Source organism: Rhipicephalus sanguineus, chromosome 7, assembly GCF_013339695.2.
Source record: "Rhipicephalus sanguineus isolate Rsan-2018 chromosome 7, BIME_Rsan_1.4, whole genome shotgun sequence".
Classification (NCBI taxonomy): Eukaryota; Metazoa; Arthropoda; class Arachnida; order Ixodida; family Ixodidae; genus Rhipicephalus; species Rhipicephalus sanguineus.
In genome coordinates, this window is record NC_051182.1 from 135,134,749 (window position 1) to 135,147,714 (window position 12,966).

The 12,966-nt window shown below is 46.2% G+C and overlaps 1 protein-coding gene across 21 annotated transcripts in view; it reads left to right on the forward strand.

Moving 5' to 3' along the window:
- Positions 1–12,966, forward strand: part of LOC119400020 (ubiquitin carboxyl-terminal hydrolase 7) — an 85,621-nt gene that overhangs the window by 53,945 nt on the left and 18,710 nt on the right. For 15 of the 21 annotated variants that reach the window (XM_049417920.1, XM_049417919.1, XM_049417922.1 and 12 more), the window contains 6 exons: positions 732–799; positions 2,947–3,055; positions 3,545–3,622; positions 5,897–6,000; positions 9,116–9,284; positions 12,243–12,302. In XM_049417920.1, the coding sequence (XP_049273877.1) occupies positions 732–799; positions 2,947–3,055; positions 3,545–3,622; positions 5,897–6,000; positions 9,116–9,284; positions 12,243–12,302 (588 nt within the window). The remainder of the gene's footprint in view (positions 1–731; positions 800–2,946; positions 3,056–3,544; positions 3,623–5,896; positions 6,001–9,115; positions 9,285–12,242; positions 12,303–12,966) is intronic. The other 6 variants (XM_049417935.1, XM_049417934.1, XM_049417936.1 and 3 more) reach the window with 2 other exon arrangements.

A 12,966-nucleotide genomic window follows, 5' to 3' on the forward strand; every position in this document is an offset into this window, starting at 1 on the left:
TTCTGAATCAATTCGTGTCAAGGTCGCGTCAGGTCACGTCCGTTGAAAGCGATCCTGCGACTTCATAGCATGCTTATTGGAGCAGTGCTTTTGTTTGAGCTACCCGCCACAGTAGTCTAGTGGTTACCATGCTCGATTGCTGACCCAAAGGTCGTAGGATGGAATCCCCGGCCGCGGTGGTCGCATTTCGATGGAGGCAAAATGCTAGAGGCCCGTGTACCTAATTTAGGTGCACGTTTTAAGAGCATCAGATGATAAAACACGAACAGATGTTCTAACCCAGTTTGGAGAAATTTTGTGGCATGTTGAACTTTCATGAATGAAATTCCTTGACACACTCGCAAATTTCAGAATACCATAACTTTTGTCCAAATGGGTTTAGAACATCCATATTTGATTCATTCCATATAGTTTTCACTCCATGTTATTGTGATGCGCTGACTTGTTGGTTTATTCTAGTCTTTCTTCTAACAGGGCACATGAAATAATGGATATTTTAAAAGCAGCATATTGTACCAGACAAAAAATAATTGGAAATCTGCACATAATTATGCATAGACTGTGATAGCTTCGTAAACATCTACTCAAAAGTAAAGAAACTTGTTTCCAAAGCGAGCTCACCCCATAACAGTGCACCGCAGTGCTAAATCTTCCCATCTTGTGTCAGTTTTGCTTGGCAGAAATGTATCTTTGACTGTCTCCTTTTTTTTTCCCTCTCCCCGATGGAACAGATTGCGCGTGCCGTGGCGCAGCGGTTAGGCACAGACCCTTATTTATTACAATTTTTCAAAGTTCAGAGGTGAGTACTTGTTTCGACACTCTTTAGCGTTTTCTTTTCTTTTCTTTTTTTTTTTTTTTGTTCTCTGTTTCTTTTGCCTTGCTTCAAGTGATACCCGCACGCTTTCTCTCCGTTCACTCTTCCGCGCAAAGGCACAACGAAAGCCTCAACGAAAATAATGATCGTAGAGGGTAAGTTTTGGCCGCCGTGGAGTCTGCCACTGCAACGGCGGCCGGGCAGTTGTGGCACTAACGTTCCGAGTGCAAAATCATAGAATTGGATCATTGACATGGGGTCAAGGGCAAAAACGCACATTTATTTGCCATGTAGGGGAACTCGACACGGTTGTAATTAACCCTCTTCACACTAGAATATCTTCACTGCTTACCCATGCCGCGCATGTGGAGGGGGTCCGCGTATGAAGGGGGGTCCGCGTGTGGAGAGTGCATGGAGCCTTCCATGTCCGGGTGTCATAGCTGTAAGCTACAACAGGCTGTCGATGCAGAAAGCGCTGATAACTAATGCAGCTATTGTGCGAGCAGGCCAAGCAAGAAAGATAAGGCAATCGGTGTCATCTGTCGCATAAACCATGAAATAACGAAGGCAACCACTGCCCCCCCCCCGTGTAGTCCAGTATGTAAGAGCGCTACCGACTGCAGAGTCTGTTCTCCCGCGTATGGGTGTGGCGTGCAGCCTCGGCAAAATAAAGCTATGGTGGCATCAAGGGCGCTTAGGCATTCTAACAAGCAATGGCGTTGAGTACACGATCGACAGGTGGTCAAGATTTCTGGAGCCCTCCACTATGCTGTTCCTCATAATCGTATCGTTTTGGGACGTTAAATCCCAACAATTATTATATGTATTATGCACGCTCGAAGAGAAATGCATAACTTTGTAATCGGAAAGAAATCACCACTTTTTACTCGTTTATTCCAGGAAAAGCTTCGCAAAATCAGGTTTGGTGGCCAATAGGTGTTGTGGCACAGTAAGAAGTTGTCTATTCCAAGTTTTTTTTTTTAGGTCTTTCAGAATACAGCGTAGTTAATCTTATTGGTGAAACTGATCGGTTAATCTTATTGGTGAAACTGATCAAGCGGAGGCCATCGACACTTGACGTCACAGCCGTGCTGATCCAGAAACTTAGAAGGCACCATGCCACCTGTGTTTTTCTTTTTTATCTGGCTTACATAGCCGTTTCAAGCAGTAAAAACAGCCTATTTTGTTCGGCGTTGTATAAAGGGAATTTGCTCATACTAGTAATATTTCTTTTGGCCACAACTAGTATTGCGGTATCAGTTGTAACATTCATGTATAAAACAATGTACCGACTGCTAGAGGTTTGTTCTTGTACTATGGTGCTGCTACTGGTCAATACTGGTACTTGGATTGTTAGCACCAGCCACAATCGGTGTTTTGGTGTCAGCTGTAACATACATGTATGCGCTGAAGTGGTACCATGGTGCTGCTCTGTTATTATGGTACTGCTACCACTTAGGTGTGATTCAGACTGCACATAATAGTACTAAGTGGCTCACAGCTGATACTTCGCATTAGCTATAAGCTTCCGTTCATGCTTCAATTATAACACAAAGACCTAGCATGCGGTACAATTACGTTTGGTATCATTACGGCATTGGTCTCCGCATATTTTTGCAAAAAACAGCGGCTCAAGTGGCTGACTGGCGCCTCTAGGCAAGTGCGATTCAGTCTGTGCTGATATTAGAGTGCTGCTACTGGTTAATACTGGTATTAGCCGCAAGCAGTATTGTGGTGGTACCGGCCGTAATATTCACGTATGGTGTGGTGTAGTGTACTCATACCAATTAGTAATGGTACTGGGGTGCTGCCTGTGAGTACTGGTGGTGTACTGTGGAGGATTACTGCCAGCCACAACCGCTAGTGTTACCAGCTGTAAAGTTGTATGGTATGCTGTACTGGTATCAATTAGTACCGGCACTACTGTGCTGCCACCTGTTAGTACCATTGGTGGTTAGTACCAGTGCTACGGTACACTGTTGGGCTTGCAGCTGAGTGTTTGGTGTGGTGTGGGTGAGAACAAGGGTGGATGCAGTCTCGTGAAGTCTGATGAGCTTTGTTTCAGTGTTGGTCTTTAATCTATACGTCTTCTCTTTGTCTCCCGTCCCGCTTTTTTTTCCTCTTCCGAGTAGTTACCGCGAAGGTCCCGGTAACCCGCTGAGGTGTACATACGAGGGAACGCTCAAGGACCTGTTAGTGTTCTTCAAGCCAAGGCAACCCAAGAAAATCTATTACCAACAGGTGAGACCGCCTGCTTTGCATTGCCGGGGCAGTGCTTGTCATATTAGGGCCTTATATGTCTCGTGAGCGAAGAAATTCATCGACAGCGTGGACACTAACGGTGCCAAAAGTCTCATGACTGAGCGATCAAGTCGTTTGATGACATCACGTGCTGAAACCATGAATTGACGTCTTATGTTATGTTGTCGTGTTATGATGTCATCGGGTGACATTGTCACTTGGTCATCAAAGGTGGACAAATCTGTAGGCAGTGCAGCACCAGGCAAAGTGTAGAAAGATTCAGGAAGGGAGGGAGAGGGGGTGAACAATGCAGTAGACTGAGAATGTCAAAGTAATTTAATGAGTATCTCGTTGACAGCATACCCAGACAGCATAAAGCATCTCCCTCTTGCCCTAGCATTTTGAGAGCATCTCTCTTGGCTAGTCTATGCGAGCCACCTTGTTCTGATTGATATGTTGGTCTTTTCCGTGCCCTCCCTCTCTCAACAGTTGAGCATACGAATAAACGAACTCGAGAGCAAAAAGCAGTTCAAGTGCATCTGGGTGAACAACAAGTTCAAGGAAGAGGTGAGTCTGCTCTGTTCCGGTCTTTTCTCACATGGCCATTTTGTGATGTTTCGTCAAACGTCTTTCGTGTCATTTCTTTTTTCATCGTACGCCCCTTTGTGCATCGCTGATTACCAACTCGGGTCTGTTGTTAACATCTGTGGATCTCGTGGCTGATATGCACATTTACGAGAAAGATTTTCACTTGCTCAAGCCAGACTCTGTGTAGCTTGTGATACAAAGGAAGGATGACCGGTACTATAGTTAGAAGCGGCAGTGATTTCTTTTTGAACTTGCTGCCTGCAGCTCAGTGGGGAGAAAATATCCGTGCAAACAATTTAGTCGGATGCAGCTTTCGAAGCCCTGGCAGCTCCCATTCCAGATGATCGAAGTGCCACAGCTAAGTGCATCAATGACTTATGTACTCATCAGTGCTCACGTACAGTCGTGAACGATGTAAAAGGGAACACAGAGTCCGTGCTTAAGGGACATGTACTTGTGATTTGCGGATTCGGACCTGGCGTTTTGGTTTTCAAGATGTGCTATCGTGAGCAGTGTAAGCGGGAACACCCAAAAGCGTGGCAAATAGCCTCAAACCTGATGTGGGGTGATTCACAGCAGTCCCTGCCTGAAACAACGTGAAAAGGACCGCTGGGGTAGTTTGTACAAAATGTCAGCTAACGTTGCCATTTGAGAGAAGACCTTTCCCACATCTCATATATGGGTCATTTCTAAGGGGATTTGGCACCAGGATTCCAGCTGCATATCGATACTGTTCTCCAAAATGACTGAAATCTTGACGCCGATGCTGAAATATACATTTGTTTCACGGTTATGTATCAACTTATGGTGACTGCAGGGTGTGCCTAAGGAAGTGATGCTTTAGACCAGTTACGTCTGCGTAGTCTGTGCAGCTCATGAACATGCTTATTAAGGGAAAAAAAGATATATATATATACAGTGGAACTTTGATTATACGACTTCCGGGGGACCATGCAAAATCGTCGTATAATCCGGGCATCGTATAATCGAAAAACTAAGAAGTTGCCCCGCCACGGTGGTCTAGTGGTTATGGCGCTCGACTGCTGACCCGAAGGTCGCGGGATCGAATCCCGGCCGCGGCGGCTGCATTTTCGATGGAGGTGAAAATGTCTGAGGCCCGTATACTTAGATTTAGGTGCACGTTAAAGAACCCCAGGTGGTCGAAATTTCCGGAGCCCTCCACTACGGCGTCTCTCATAATCATATCGTGGTTTTGGGATGTTAAACCCCAGATATTATTATTACAGTAGACTCTCGTTAAACGGAACCTGAAGGGACCAAGAAAATGTGTTCCATTTAACAGGAGTTCCGTTTACTGAGAGATTAACAGGAGTGCAGAATCCAAGTATGAAACCAATTATATTAGATGCAGTTGTTCCGTTTAAGCAGCAGTTCCGTTTAACAGATTTCCGTTTACTGAGAGTCTACTGTATTTAAAAACTAAGAATATAGGTAGTGGCGGTCATTGTTGCCCCACAACAGTGGGTACGTAATGCCTAAGAAAGTCCGCGGCACTAACCTACGCTGCTCCGAGGAAGGTAGATTAAATTACCTGAAAAAATGACAACCACACATTTTATCGGAGGTGTGAACAAATCTTTATTCTCATCTTTTAAAAAAGTCTGATTTTTTTTCTGAGAGTTTACCCAGCCACGACGCATCAGCTTCCTTTCGAGAGCAACATCTGGCAGCAAGTCGCCGATCTGGTTGCATGTGCAAGCGAACCGCCTAATGTTGTCGACGTAACACAACACATCCGCGTAAGTGAGAATGGACGCACTGGCCTCTGCAGCGTCGTCCATCTCTTCCTCGTCGGAAGTTTCTGCAGAGTCGGGACGCGCAGTTTCGATGATGTCATCCAGTGACACTGCACTGCACACTGCAACATCGTCGTCGGCACCAGCATAGTCCGCTCCAGGCGGTTTTTAATACATTATTTATATGGGTGTTTTGCCGGCACCAAGCCAATTCGTCGTAAAACGTGTGTCGTCGCAGGACCGGGGGACGTATAATTGAAGTTCCACTGTATTTATGTATATACGAGACTAAGACAGTCGATGATGTGTGGGGCAGGCTGCCAGCGAGTGGTCCGCGGGCCGCGTGTTTGAGACCCCTGTTATAGAACATGTATTGAACTGGTTTCGGTGACGGTCACGTACTTGTGGTGTGTCGAGTCAGCAGTGACTCGACGGTACTTGACAGCAGCGAGGGAGTGTCTCTCTTGTCTTTTGCAACACGTCCCGTTTTGCACAGAAGGAGTTGGTCCTCTACCCGAACAAGAACGGCTGCGTCAGTGACCTGCTCGAAGAGGCACGCAAGCAGGTGGAGCTCTCGGAGGATGGTTCGGGGAAGCTCAGGTGGGTGTGATTTATAGTTAAACTTGGCAACTGCTACATTCACTGGCCCATAATTTGGTCATTCTCCGTTAATCGGACAACTTGCGGTGCCCTGTCACTGACCTCGTCACTGACGCAAACAAAAGCATAGCCTTCGAGATCCGTATTGCAAACATGGAGTCTATGACGTAATTGCTCGTGAAAGCAAGGCCTTCGAAATTGGCATTTACTTGTAACAAAAGCATAGCCTTCGAGATTTGTATTGCAAAGATGACGTCTATGACGTAATTGCTTGCGAAAGTAAGGCCTTCGAAATTGGCACTTCTGCCATCGCGTTGTATTTGTCAGAGGAGTTCGAGCTGGTTGGAGTTCACGTGGTCGTGCGCGCGGTTCGCGGTTGAACTTGCCGCTCTGGTCGTGCTTGCGTGTGCTTAGTTCTTTCACGCCTACAGCTGTTTGTGCTAAAAAAAATCGCATACCGTATTTACTCGCATAATGATCGCACTCGCGTAATGATCGCACCCCTAAATTTTGTCGTCAAAATTCGATTTTTTCCCCCCGCGTAATGATCGCACCCCGAACTTGCCGCAGCGATATGTCGTGTGCCAAGTCTAGCTGATGATCATCATGTTTACCATCTGTCGAACGTTACGTAAATAACTCTTCAAGACTCACCAAGTGAACTGCACGCACCAAACAGATTCCTAATTTTTGCCCACCGTTGGCGGAAGCGTGCCGTCTTAGGATAGCAGTAAAGACAAATGCCGTAGTCTTCACCACATGCCCGCCATGTGTTTCTACGTCTTTGGCAGCTGAACGCGCCCATCTCTGTTTCTGTCCTTTAAACATGGCTATGCTGTTGCCGCAAATTTACCAATTTAAACGAAATAATTCATTATTTCGACGGAAGAAACTGTTCTGACGCGCATGACCCACTCACGACCTCCATGACTTACGAGAAAAAACGCGTTCGCTTAGCTCCGCCAGCCGCCATGTTTGTTTTGATCACGTGGTTTTGATATCCCGCAGTGTTAAGGCCCAACCGGCCCAATCGCATGCACGCGATTTTCGAGCGACGGAGACGAGCGACAGGATTTGCTGTCGCGAAGGGCCATCCATCGCCGTCGCTTGTCGCGTCGCAGGTTTTTGGGAAACCAGAAAAAATTGCTTGTCGCCCGGAAGTGAGTGTGATGATTTCCGGCAACATGGCAGCATCCCTGATCCTCACTTTTGCTTCGGTTGCAATTTGCTCTTGATGCTTCCAATTGGCGCGTACTTCAAGGAAAGCAAGTTATGGACTACCTTCTTTACAGCCCCATCTCACGTGGAGAGCGAGGCAGCGGCCGTATTTTGTCGTTAATTTTGATCGACGGTTCGTTTTGATGTTTCGGTGGTAGCTTGCTGCAATGTCAACATCGTCGTCGTGTGAGGTAGCCCTTCTCCTTGCGAAGCAGCGATGTGAGGCGCTGTGGCTTTTCTTAAACGCTTCATGACAGCAAGAGGAAACGTTGTCGAGATGCGCCTCGTGGGCTTGTTTGAGTGCCGGTTCACGATGGGGCGATACGCGAGTTTTACTGCCGCGTTTAAGCTGAAGGCGGTTACGCGCTCGAGCACGGCAACCGCGCTGCCGGCAGGCATTTCGGCGTCGACAAAATCAGAATTAGGTATTGGAAAAATCAGCGTGAGAAGCTCATAGCTACCAACAGCACGCGCCGGGCTTTCTGCGAAACCAATACTGGCAAGAGCAAAACTGTCGCCAACAGCTTCAAGAAGACAGGCATATCTAACGCGCTCGACGGAACGGAAGGTAACCTTCTGTGGGACTGTGATGACACTGCCGGTTCCGACAGGGAATCGAGCGGCGACGACACTGACGCCAGTGACGCTTCAAACTCTGAATGAAAGTTAGGGGGTCAGTGAATGAAAAAAATAGGGCAATATGCAATGCATGTAGTTCCTGCGTAATGTGTGCGTTTATTACAAAGGTAAGCCTTACTCTACTTTTATTTTTGGTTATGTTCAAGATAGCTATCGTAAGAATTCCGATACGCGACTTGTTTGCATTTTCGGTGCTCAAAATATTTCGCGGAAAATTTACCCCGCGTAATGATCGCACCCCGAAATTTGCGTCAATTTTTAAAAAAAAAAAAGTGCAATCATTATGCGAGTAAATACGGTACGTTGATTACATTTCTGTGGATGACGCCGTCCCCAGCTTCGCGTTTCTATCCGTCGACTGGACCGTGGCTGAGTGCGCCAACGTCTGCACCAGTGACGAAATTACGAGTTGGTGGAGCCGCTTTCGGGGGTAGTTCTACTTTCACAAGGCGTTTGACCGTTTACTACAAGCCATGGTGGTCCGACACTATGCCAATGGTTCTACAGTATCACTCGGAGACGCCGACGCAACTGGCGACAACCTCGCGAAGGTATCGCCGTAAGTGATCGCTTGTCAGGTGTCGGCCGTGGTGGCACTAGATTTATGAAAAGGATGTGAGACTGCAGGTGCTCGAAAAACTTTTCGTGCTGCTCGGACATGAGTGAAAGCACCAGGCAACGTTGCACGTTTTTTTTTACGCGTAAGCATTGCAATAAAACTCTGTACCACTAAATATTTTGTCGTTTTTCCCGTTTTTCGGCTCTTGCGTTTCCAGTCTCTTACATTTATTTCCTACGGTCCCTTCAAAAACGTATCAGCGGGCTTCTACTGTACCCAAATTGCCACGCTTACAGTGAGAATACTCTTGGTAGACGAGAAAACGCGCGAAAAGAAAATGCAGGGGGTGACGCCACTTTGAAGTTCTCACGCCAATCCCTGTGACTTTGCAGATATTGATAGCGTCTACTAGGACCTGTGTTGCTCCTAATGGGTAAAAGTGAAGCACATTGTCCTCGAAGGGAGCCAGACACTTAACATACCAACTTTCAGGAAATTTGTTTGGGCCAATGTCGCCAATATACGAACAATCTACCTACCTGCATGTCCCGAGTTTTCGGAACAACCCGAACTCGTGCAGTGCTCTTTGCAGTGCTTGTGCAGTGCTCGGGCCAGCCTGAAATGCTACAAAGGAAGCACATTTTCGCGTTTCGGCGAGTGGTTTAAGCAACTGCTTGCATTTTCATTCCTCTCGCTTAGGCTGATGGAGGTGATCAGCTACAAGATCTTCTCGATCCAGCGGGAGGACGTTCCCCTGGACAGCCTGAGCCAGGCCAACTCGAAATCGTATCGCATCGAGGAGATCCCCCGGGAGGACCTCATTGTGGCCGACAACGAGATCCTCATCCCGTGCGCCCACTTCCAGAAGGTGCGTGTGTGCTCGGCTTATCAATCGACTTGGGATTTGGCACGACGTTGACTTGAGTGCAAGAGCGGTGTCGTCACTTTACCATCGGCTTCAAGGCTCGTTCACACCTCTGACTAGCACCGGTGGCGTGACCAAGTTGGTCGCCAGGCAACTGGTTGCAAGTGGTTGCAAATGGCCGCTTTGGTCAAAAAGTGACTGCTTTTACTTAGTCGCATGTTGCTCAGTTTTTCAGTCGCGCAACTGCAGTCACCAACGTCTGTCTGGGCCAGTCATATGTGAGGAACAGGATGCCAGCTTATTTTACGGGGCAAGGGCAATGCGAACAGACGTGAATTTTGTGTGGCGGCTGGTATAAGTCGCACGCAGGTGGGAACATTGGTCACCTTGAGTTGATTTTTGTATCGCGTGTGAATGAGCCTTTAGTCATTAGCCATGGCCGTTGGCCTCAACTTTGGTCTTCACCAGCCCTTAACCCAACGTAGGGGCAGCATCTCGTTGCCCCTATGTATTGGCGAGTTCATAATGTACAAACCTCTGATAGGCCACTCAACTTGACGTCGCGTCACTGATATCTTCGTTCGCTAAATTTAAGTGCCTTTGTGGTGTTGCAAAATAGACCTTATGAATTGTGGTCGCTGGTCTGTAAGTCTTTCTGGATCTTTTTATACCCGTGCCACGAGGACCTTCTGAAATAGCAGCGTCACAAGTCACTGTTACTTAAAAAAAAAAACAAAAAAAAAAATCTGAGTAACTAGTTGCTGTTCTAGACCTTAGCATTTGTTTTCACTTAGCATTTGTTTGCCTGGATTGGGTATTGAGCTCTTCGTGTTTCACCACCGAAGCTTGATGCCGGTTTAATCCAAACTAGTGTCTGCGTTTCAGCATAGGCAAAGGGTAGAAAAAAAAAAATCGCAATCGCAGATTTAGGTGGCGCACGTTAAAGAACCCTGTATAGTTCCAATTTGACTTGCTTTGAGTTGTATAATAATCATATAGTTCTGTTAAGATGAAGTAATGAAACCTGAAATTTAATTGTTGTTTAGCTGATTTGTATATTGTGTTGTTGAGTGGTTGAAGAACATAGCCTGACATTAAATTAACTTGTGGGTTACACGTCCTTAAAAAATGTGAAATAGTAACATTTGTCGCATTGTCTTCGTGCGCGATGTTTAATCAAAAGGGTAGTACAGTCGCCAACCGATAATCCTAACGCTGATGATTTGGATAGGTCCTTGGTTACGTCGCTGAGGTGTAATGCAGACCAAAATTTCGGGCAGAATCGTGTGCACCGTGCGATGATTCGGCCACCAACTTCTCAACCGCATGTTAATGTCACCGAAGTCGAACTGATATGAGATTTTAATTTCGATACATCGTTAGTTAGCACCTTTATGAAACAAAAATTACTAAAATAATCATTTAGTTACCTAGCCACTGACAGCACTTTGCACTGTAAACTAGCCTAGCCATTAAGTTTTGGAAACAACATTTCGTATGATTTTCGCGTAAGTTTCGTTCCGTGCTCGCAGCATTAGATAATTCACGTGTAATCAACGACAGAAACTTTTTCGAGCAGTTTTCTGCGCCGCTAGCTTTGCCATTGATATGTGCGCGAGCGAGAGAAATGGCAAAAAAAGTGACTACTGCACCCGATTGATCGCAGCGCGCTCGACGCTTACGTTCCCGCGGTGAAGTGGCGGACGTCTTGACTGCTTTATTTGTGGGAAGGCATGGTAATATTTGAGATACAGACCGCAGTGTCATAGCAGTAAATTCGAACCACTTCAGCGCCACTACTATTAGTCTCTATATAATGCGGGCGAAGCTTCGCTCTGAGCACGGACAGAGTGCAGAGAGCGGGAAAAGAAATAGTGTGGGCAAACGTGTCTCGGCAAAATTACGTAGGCAATGTATGTATCCGTGCACAGCAAAGCATTGATAAACGTGAGCCACGTTTTCAGATGACCGCTTTCAAAGATTCATTACTTTTTTGCAGTATTTCGCCTGACTAGCACTCGATGTGTCGACAGTATTTCCAGCAATCGTAGAACTGGATACACTTCGCGCTAGTTGCGTGACATTCACATTATCCTTAAAAGTTACATTTCTAGAATACAGTATCTTTTTAGTAAAGTTCTGCATTTTACGATGAAAGCTGTTATGAGATTGCAACAGTCGATTTTGGCAGAGAAGTTGTCCGCTGCCACCACCAGCGTCCGTAACTGCAATCGTGCACAGTGAAAGAAAAAAAAAATATCCAGGATTGGGTAGGATTTGTACGCAGGCCCTCCGTGTGGCGGTCGAGTATTCTACCAGTTGAAGCTCCATTGCAAAAAGACCTGTACAAGTGTTAAAATCGTGTGAATAGATGTCATATAGCCTGGTAGAAGAGTAAAATAAGAATCAGGTGTCACAGAATGCAAATTGCATAACGAGTGCGTGGTTTAAAGCTTCTCGCACATTACAAAGGGCTCGGCCATAATTATTTGTCGTTGGCCACAGCATCAACAAAATGCATGCACATGCTCCTTATAGATGTGCAGCGGGTACCTCGCTTCTCCACAGAATTATGAATAATGGCATGGTGTGCACTCCCCTACTTCGCAAAATTATTATTTATGGCGTAGTGGGTGCCCGGCAACTGTACTTGCAGTAGTTGTCCCAAGAGAGCTTACAAGGGGCTCTGGAAAAAGGCCATTGCTCCAGCTTTCGCTGTGACTGTGCTGTGTGTTCTGTGCAGGCATTTTTTTTTTTCTTTTGGCAATTCCCGGATTTTTAATTTCAGATGTCTTCGCGAGTCTCTTAGTTTGAATTATCTGCCGGCGACTGTAGAAAAGGTGCTAGTTTTCATGGAATTTTTAATGTAATGCGAGAAAAGCATTCTTCAAGCTGACAGCTGTAGTAGACGATGCAGCCGTTGGTATGTTTTTCTTTATTCTTTGCTCTCTTCCGACGCAGGTTCAGCGGAGTCGCGACTATCAGAGCGATTCGCCCGACGACATTATTACTTGTAATCAAGTAAATATCATGCCAACGTTCCTCTTCACATTACGAGTAGTCTAAGCGTTTGTCTGTAACACGTAACTCAGAGGCTAACACCTGTGTTGTGTGTTGTGTCAATGTGGAGAACGCTGGCTAACGAGAGAATAAAACGCGTTGCATTTCCGAAGACCTTTGAAGCGTCTCGACGCGGTTTAAGCAACGTAACGAACAGCAACCTCAATTGGCACTTCGATTAAAGATCTCAATTGAAGATCTTGGAAGGCGCCTGCGTGGCATGGGTACTACTTTTGACTTTTCCGATGCCTGTAGCATGTAATGTGGCCGCGGTGTAAAGCCGCGGGGAAGTAAACTTGCGCGAGTTGTTTTTGACATGCCTTGCTTTGCGCTCTAGTTGGCCAGTTGTTCACTGCTGTAGCCGTTGTGTTTCGTTGGTCACGAATATTAATCATTGTCATTCTTTAACAATCTAACAAACTGGGCGCTGCCTCTTAATCTGCATGTGGGACGTACTGAGGCCGGGTTGGCAGTTCTGCTTATAATAGGCGGATTTGGGCTACTTCTTTCTTTAGTTGTTTGCAGAATTTTCCAGTCGTTTGTCCTGTTTTTGGACTGTTTGTGTTTTCCCTGTAAGGTACAGTTATTTCAGTGCTCTTCATACTCACTAATAGTGCATTTGTCA